This window comes from Ixodes scapularis, unplaced genomic scaffold (assembly GCF_016920785.2).
Source record: "Ixodes scapularis isolate PalLabHiFi unplaced genomic scaffold, ASM1692078v2 PGA_scaffold12__126_contigs__length_90152505, whole genome shotgun sequence".
NCBI lineage: Eukaryota > Metazoa > Arthropoda > Arachnida > Ixodida > Ixodidae > Ixodes > Ixodes scapularis.
The window spans coordinates 23,460,294-23,469,017 of NW_024609838.1; the positions used below are offsets into that span (position 1 = coordinate 23,460,294).

Genomic DNA, 8,724 nt, shown 5'->3' on the forward strand with positions numbered 1-8,724 from the left:
GGTACACCGCACACAATCCAATAAAGCCCGCAACAAAGGCGTATAAGTCCGCGATTCTAACCACGTGCTTTTTGGACACAGCTGGGACCAATTTCCTCGGTCCGATAGTATTGTAGGAAACTAACATTCCAGACTACAAAGCATTTACATTATTAAATCCGTCTGCCAAACACATTAGCATGCTGTTATGAAACCCAGAAAAATTATGCAACGCTAGAATGGTCACCGCCCTCTTCATATGAGCACGATATTTCTTCTCTACACCCTACACCCCCCCCCCCCCCCCCGCAAAACCTAAGTATTTTTGGGTGCGTATTCCAGACATTCAAGGTTCAGCATTACATGTATTCTCATTTCTTCAACCACTAACAAAAACAACAACAACAGAAAAAGTTATTCAATACAAGATTGGAATTCCAATGAGATATATATATATATATATATATACAGTAGTAACTTTGTTTTGGTTTTGTACTGCTGCATCTAACGACATGTTTTCTTAGACCGCTTTTTGGTTGTTAATGTTTTCCAGAGAAATGCCGCAGAATCGCAAAAAAAATAAATAAATGAATACAAAATCAATAAATCTCGCGAAATGCTAAAGCATTACAAAAAAATACTCCGCAGCTGGTGCGCAAAAAAAAAAAAAAGGGCTAATTAAGTTGAAGTATGTTAAAAGCTATTAAAAACAACGCCAGGCACGACCTTGAAAAAAAAAAAAAAGATGAAAAGAGAACGACGAAATTTAATTAGCAATCTCAGAGGAGCTCGGCTACTAAAAGGAGGACTAAAAAGGAAGAAAAAAAAAAAAAAAAGTGCTGAAAACAAATAGCCAGGTAAAACTCTTCGCGTCCAGCAAATTGGCGTTACACAGTGCGGGTTCGTTTGTTTTCTTGTCTTCTTTTTTTTTCGCCTTTACCGACGTTCGCCGTTACAAGCTCTCTTCAACCAGATTGCTGCGAGCCCAAATCAAATTTGATGGCAAGGGAAAAAAAAAAGAGAGAGAGAAAAAAAAAAGATAAGGAACTACCATAACTCAATTCATCGCTACGAGCGGAGCAACTTCCTCTCTGGGCGCTTAAAAATAAAATAAAAATGGAACAACGTAAATCACAATATCACACAGACCCATAGCCACATACACCGGATTCAGGCAATTATTGGGAGAGCACATCATTCCTACCCAGTCTCTGCAAACAATACGAAACCAAAAAAAAGAAAGACAAAAGAACCCAGGCTTACGTTCCGACGGGCGTTGTCAAACGGCATTTGACCCCCCGGATCAACGCTGTATCCAAGAGAAAAACAAAGAAACAAAAAAATAGCGTTGCAGTTCCACTCTGCAGCAAAAAGAGCAGCCACTAATCCGCCCTGATCGAGAACCAAGGAGAATCAAACGCGGGAGATCAGCGGTATTCCATCTCACTTTGAAAAGCAAATGAGGACAGAGCGTTCGAGACGACGATCGTGAGCGTGTAAGGAGGGGCCCCCCGAGATAGTGCCGTAATAACGCTCCATATCCCCACCGAGCTCGTTTAGTTTCCACGGAAAAACGGGGGACGTCATTTGTGAGCGTGCAATAATAACGACGCCGTTCCCCCGCCGACAACTGTCGGACGCAGCTGCAGGTGCCCTATACAATGGCGACAGCGACCGTTACAAGATGGCGGAGGCAGCGCCGTGACGTCACCGGTGACGGCGCTCCACGTAAGGCCCACGGGCCTTAGCTCCGCGACGCGCGTGGCACCGTCTGCGTCCGTCGGTTTCTGCGTGACGTCGTCTGCTTCGGACTGTCAGGTCAGCTGTGCGAATGAGCGTGTCGTGATTCAACCGCACAGTCAGCGCAGTCGCAAAATGCACGAGTCACGATTGAAGGCGCGAATGGGGAATGATATCACGATGGGTGGAAAGATCCTAGCCGAGCCTATATAAATCGGTTGCACCGACGTCGCTTCGTCTGCCATTTTGGTGGCATTTCGATGGTTTTTGGGCAACGCGCGTTCCCCTGCAACGCGGGGAACTTTATGCAGTAATAGAAGTGGTACTTGAGGCAACCAATAGGCGTAGCGACATTTTGAACTGTAATCTATCGGCCAAAATGTTTCAACTTCATTGTTTCGTTTATAGCGAATGACGCGTCTACAACGTTGTCCGAAGATTCCCCACTAAAAATGGGGTTATTGCATTCAACTGACACAAAAGTGGGACGCCAGGTTACCCCATGAGAGAAAGGGGCTAAAAAAGACCATTGGCAAAGGCTGAGTGTCATAATAATTGCCATAATTCCGTCATGACAACACTTAAGAAACAAAACCTACAAACAACGCGATTCTGAGATGAGATTTTCAGGTCAATGTCCGACAAAGTTTGTAAATCACAACTGAACGAATATTTATTGTTGTTGTAAGTTTCTGTTAAACTTAAAACCAAGACAGAAAGGCATCTTATTGTCGCCATTTTAATGTTAAAAAAAAAAAAATCTTTCCGACACAGTAAATAAGGCAGCTTAATTTATACCAACGTCCCTATAAAAAGCCCAAACATTATGTCGTCCCTGTAACTTCGAACGAGGACGACGAGGTCTTCCAAATGGCCCCACATTTGTTTCTTTGTTACCAAACGACTACGTCAATGGTTCCCAACGTAGAGCGTGACGAAAGAGAAAGGGGCATGCCGAAACTTAATGACGTCACGAAACCTGCGACGTCACGGAGCACTTCTAGCTCTCTTGCAGACACAACTTTTACACGCAATTATTTTTAGATATTGTCGCAAATAATTTTATCAGACTCTATACTGACTTCTGACAGCTGTAAATAAATAATAGTTTTTTGCCCCGACTCGGCTACCGTGACGCCAGTGGTTCCCAACGGAGAGCGTGACGAAAGAGAAGAGGCGCATCGAAACCTATGACGTCAAGAAGCGGCCGGTTACAATGACGTCACTCAGCACTTCTAAAAAAAAAAAAAAAAAATACGATAGCTGTTTTGTTTAGTTTTTACTTTTACACACACACATATCTATATTTCGAGAGAGAGAGAAAGAAAAAGAAAATAAATGATGGTTTTGGAAAGACTGGATATATTGTCGCGATACATTTTGTCAGACTGCAGCCAGCCAAGGTGCTTTCTAGTTTCTACTGATGTATTTACATTTTTTTTAACGCTCAACTCGTTTTGTTTATTAGCATACGACATGCATCATGTTCAACATTAAAAAAAAAAAAAAAACACTGTTTAGTGTTGGTAAGAGCAGGGAATGTGACTACGGGCGTGGTTTCATACGCAAGAAGCATCATGCAGCCAAGCGGACAGTTCAGTGGGGATCCGGGTCAGCACAAAATAAATCTGTACACGAGGATTTATTTCAGTCAAGCCTGGATTTCTCTTACTATAGGCAAAACGCGTGCAGTGCTATCCGCGGCGCCGAAAGGAATGCCGGGAACTCAAGGTACAAGCAATGATACAGGGCGATAGTTGGGAACTATTGCCCTGTATCATTGCTATGTTCTTTTTCAAAAGTATTTGAGATAGTGATGCACACCCGTCTGTCTTTTTATTTCGAGCGCTGTATCAGTTCTTTTCAGCACGGTTTTATCAAGGGGCGCTCAGTCGAGACAAACCTCTGTACCTTCCTTGATTATTCAGTGCCTTTTGTTTGTAATCGCGGTCAAGTTGACGTTGTTTATTTTGACCTCTCGAAAGCCTTTGACAAGGTGAACCACGCTTTGCTGCTGCACAAATTGTCACGTAATGGCGTTTCTCCTGTGGTTTTATTATGGCTTGAAAGCTACCTGACTGACCGTCGTTGTGTCGTACGCATTTTAAATAACTTCTCTGATCCTCTTTATCCGTCATCGGGAGTACCACAGGGCTCCAATTTGGGTCCACTATTGTTTTTGATCTTTATCAATGAGATATCTACTTGCGTAGTAAACTCAAACGTGCTGTTATTCGCAGACGACATCAAGCTCTTTTTAAGTATTAGTTTGATCGATGACTGTGACCTTCTTCAGAGTGACGCATCGCATATTTTAGACTGGTGTCGGGAAAATTGCTTAATCATCAATCCAGAAAAAACGAAGGTCATGTCTTTCAGTAAAAAACGTGAAATTATACACTATTCATACTCAATTGATGATAAGTGCATTTTAAGAGTATCATCGCTTCGTGATCTAGGAGTGTACTTTGACACTACTCTATCATTTGGCTGCCATGTCGCCCATATTGCCTGTTCTGCATTTAGATTACTTGGAATGATTACTCGATTAACTAGAAAGTTTGCGAACTATGCTTGTTTCCTTCGTTTATTTTGTTCTATTATCAGATCGAGACTAGACTTTGGCTCTGTGGTGTGGAATTCACTGACACTACGTGATGCAGCTAAAATAGAGTCAGTTCAGAGACGTTTTGTGCGCATAATCTATGACAAATACCTTGGCCGAATGCATTTTTACAACTATGAACTCCTGCTCGACAAATTTGGCCTACAGTAGAAGAGTGGTAAGTTGGGCGAGTTGGTAAACGTTGAACATGGTTAAAATCGCGTACAAAGAGACGAGGACAAACGAGGAAGGAACACAGAACACAGACAGGCGCGCACTCACAACTCTAGTATATTGAGTGAAGAAGAGAAAGATGAAGCGCTATTTTTTACAGGGGACAACGTCACCAGGGGGAAACAGATCATCCGCAGTCAAATGATCGCAAAAAGGCAACTTCCTTTTCACTTAAAGCAACCGACGGCTGGCTAACGCAGCGATCGCTCAGGCTCAAGATGGTGAACGCCTCGAGCACCTCGCGCGTTTGTTTTTCTTTGAAGCGGCCAATGATTGATGTTTTTTCTAAAGATGGTGTGCACATGCAGGTTTTACAGTGCACCGAAAGGTGACCTCCTACATTAGATGTTAAAGAAAGTTTATGCTCTCGTAGCCGGTCATTCAGACACCGTCCCGTCTGACCAACATAGCATCTTCCACATGAAAGAGGGATATATAAACAACGCCCGATGAACAGGGAACAAATGGCCGCACATGTTTCTTGTGGCACATGTTTTTGGATAATTTTTCCGCCTTTTCACGAACCTTAGAACAAATTTGTCGCATTTTCTTAGGGGCTGATAGTACAACGGGCACACCATACCTGCTGGCCACTTGTTTTAGGTTATGCGAAATTTTGTGCAGGTATGGCATAACCACCACCCGGTTTTTTTCTACGGGGCGCCTAGTTTCCCCCCCCCCCCCCCCCCCCCCCCCCTTTTACATTCTTTACCAGCGTTCCTCACTTCGATTAAGACCTGATTCGGGAACCCTGAAGATTTTAGTCTATCGATCTGGCCCAAGAAACTCCGATGAATGGCATGGAAACATGACTTTTTTAGGGCTGAGGTGAGGCAAGAGATAGCAATGCCTCTCTTCACCACCTTGGAGTGCGAGGATCTAATTACAAAGATAATCAAGCAGTGCTCTCGCCACAACACTCTCTTTAGAGTACTCGCGGTAATGACTCATTAATATGATTGATTGATTCATTGATTAGGGTTTAACGGCGCAAAATTTGCGAAGGCCTTGCAAAGTCGTTTAATTTAATTTACTTCCAATCAGATGGAGCACTATCACGCAAATCATTTGAATGACTCCTCTTTAAAGGGAGTTGGTTAACACCATTCGAAAGGGGTACCGGGACCGGATGTTTGCTTTCTGTTTTGTTTTTATTTTTGCTCGCGGCAAAAATAAACAACGCGTCGCCATAGGCAACCGGCAATGCAGTTTAGCACTGCACGTTGCGCCATCTAGCGGCTGCAAAATGAAGCACTGGGTAGGCCAGGACGGCCCGGGTCGCGGGGACTGCGGGCGGGCGCATTTAGAAACCACGAGTGAATGTGGCATTTCGGATCGGCGTGAACCTTTTTGTGAACCGTTTTTCGTAGAAGTAAGTCACAGCTTCACGTCTCTATGACCTCACCGGGTTCCTGTGACATCTCACCTACTCCTAGAGCTCCCCCCAAAAAATAAACGTCACCACCGCTGCGTGGAATACTGCCACAGTCATGGAGGTGACTCAAGCGTCCCACTTTACCACTTCCATTCGAGATCTTGGGAAGCGAAGTTGTTTGACGAGTTACTTAGACAGCCACATAGGGAAATAAATACTAAATCGGGCCGAATGTTGCTTCGCTGTGACGTCGAGAATCGCCTGCACAGCCGTTCGGCAAGCGCGGACGCAACCAAAACCTTTCAAATCTGCGAGTTCTCAACTAGTAGATTAACGTAGCACATAAAGTTTTGTCTGTTTCGTCAACTAAATTTAACGCCGAATCTGACAAAAAAAAAAAAAAAAAAGTGACGGCGTGCAGAAAACACGATGCAAAAGATTTTTTTTTTATAGAAAGCTCCCATGCGAAGCGTACATATCCGTCCTACTCACATGTAAGCTTCGTTGCTTGTCACCCTTTTACACCAGGCTTGCATATCACATAACAGCCATTGCAATGAGCGTACTGTTCTCTAGCACGCAGAGTTTGGTTCTAATTCCTCACATTTTATTCTAGTGAAGACAACTCAAACTGGTGTCCAAATGACAACTCTAGAACATGCTCTAAACATTTCGACCTATCAATGTTCCCTTTAGTCTTAAAACCGAATAAAGAAGCCGGGGACATGGTGTGCACGTGCACACGGGGACTGCTGAAATTAGAGTCGCCACTGCTTGTGGCGCCGCCTGGCCATTGCCGGCTGGCTATACACTCACTCTCCGTCCAAATGCAGCGCTAGCGGTTAGAGACAGACGACAAAGTTCCAAACTTTATCGTTATCTCATTCAAAAGTTATCAGCGTTCTTTTGTACACTTTCTAAGACAAAATGGCGGCAAACGAAGTCCGCGAACACATGAGGGTGAATGGCGTCTGCCACTGAATGGACAATATTTTGTCACTGAATATTTTTCAAAAGCTGCTTCTAACCTTTGATTTGGGTAACGTAAGTTCTAAAATTTTGGTACCTGGTTCGGACCGCCAGCGGTACATTTGGGTGAGAGCATTAGCGCTCGGCGCGGCGAGATAAACGCGACTTTCGTTTTTTTCTCCCAACCAACCGGTACTCCTTTAGACTGGCGTCAAATAACTCCCCCCGAAGATTCAGGAGTCATATATTTGGAGCAGGTGAGTCATACATGACCCCTATATGACACAGAGGAGGTCAGTTTAACGACCACCTCCTTTTTTTAGAGGGTTTAGGGCGCGGAGCAAGACCGCCTAAGACCGCCCACCAAGTTTTAAACACATACGCACACACGGCCATCGAAAATTCGTGGTCGACCATCTGCGTCTTGTCAGATATTTCTGACGTAGAATGGGCTTTCCTCTAGGCCAGAAACGAATCTATTGTACTTAGATGGGCCAGTTGGTACATTGCAAAGGATATATAAAACGCCGAAAAAACACGGACAGAGACACGAAGGAGCGCTCTCAACTGAAGCTTATTCGAAAAAGTACACGCTATTTATTCGCCAACGGGAACGTTCCTGACGTAGAGGGGGCTTTCCTCTACGTCAAAAAAGAATATCTATTCTTCGCTGTTACATTATGTATGGATTTTATTCTACGATTCCAAGTACACGAATTGTAAGTTGTGGGAGTCACGCAAGCTGTCGTAGCCAACGTCACACACGGTCTTGCGACACACGGACAAGCCTGCTACAACTGCTACGCGGCCGAGCCATTTGGGCATTTGTCCATACTGGCTCGACGGACGCGAAAACAGCAGTTTTTCTTTTTTTAGCGTCGTCGGGTTAGGTTGTCAAAGTTGACGGCGTTGCAAGAACCAGTCAAATACGTGTTCGGATCGTCGAGAGGCACGGGAGGTTTTCATTTTTATTTTATTTATTATTTTTTTGAACGACGCCCCTTCCGTACAATCAACAGGTGTCAGCGTAATATCTCGAAATAATGATAAAAATAATAATAAATCAACAAAAATAAAAGCGTAACAATCGTGATGCTCGCGTAAACTTAACGCTCGAAACGTGAAAATTTCTCGCTTCCATCGACGAGAAACGCGAGCGCCTACGCCTCAGAAGCGAAACATACCGCCAGCTAACGGTATGCGCGCGAAATCAACGATAAAACAAGGAAAATAAAAGAATACGAAAATTAGATATTTGTTCGTAATATTCCTTATAGGTACATCGTTTATTCGGTTCATCTGACAAGCACGTATGTTCTTCCCTTTAATAAACCTTTTAAAAACCATTCATTTGAGGTGTGAACAGATCGAGATCAGCGTGGAAAAAACGTTAGTGCGTCAAGAACTCCAGCGCTACGCGGCGTTGGACCGATCGTGGCTACAGAGGCATCATGACGGATTTAAGTTGCGTCGTGTATGTGTCTAGTTGTAATTGGTGCACGAATTAAGTTTGAAGAGCGTTTTAGCGGCACTGACATATAAAAGAACCGTTATTTTGACACGTTGGCTCGCGGCCAATCAGAGCTTATCAAACATGGCCCGCTCGCGCGAGAACGCATTCTTTTTTACTTTAAACGAAGCGATGTTTTATTTAAAGGACGGTAATTCGCGGTTCTAGTGTACGAATAAAATGTGCAGTCACTCACATTTCAGGGCAGTAACTCCGAATTTGTGTTTTTCTACGGCGTTCACTTCTTAAAGGGTGTCTTCCCTGCAAACTCAAGATTGCCCGGATGCTCCGGTCGAGGCTCAGTAGCCGCAA

At 44.0% G+C, this 8,724-nt stretch overlaps 1 protein-coding gene across 2 annotated transcripts in view; it reads right to left on the reverse strand.

The window, feature by feature from the left end:
- The window catches only part of LOC8051125 (ras-related protein Rab-3), a 31,863-nt gene extending 23,141 nt beyond the window's left edge, over positions 1–8,722 (reverse strand). Inside the window, exons 1-2 of one of the 2 annotated variants that reach the window (XM_029992093.4) lie at positions 8,609–8,710; positions 1,243–1,288 (exon numbers count right to left, since the gene is read on the reverse strand). In XM_029992093.4, the coding sequence (XP_029847953.1) occupies positions 1,243–1,269 (27 nt within the window). In that variant the 5' untranslated portion in view covers positions 1,270–1,288; positions 8,609–8,710. Of the gene's footprint in view, positions 1–1,242; positions 1,289–8,608 lie in introns of both variants that reach the window. The other variant, XM_002433573.5, reaches the window with a different exon arrangement.
- Between the last annotated feature and the right edge of the window lie 2 nt (positions 8,723–8,724).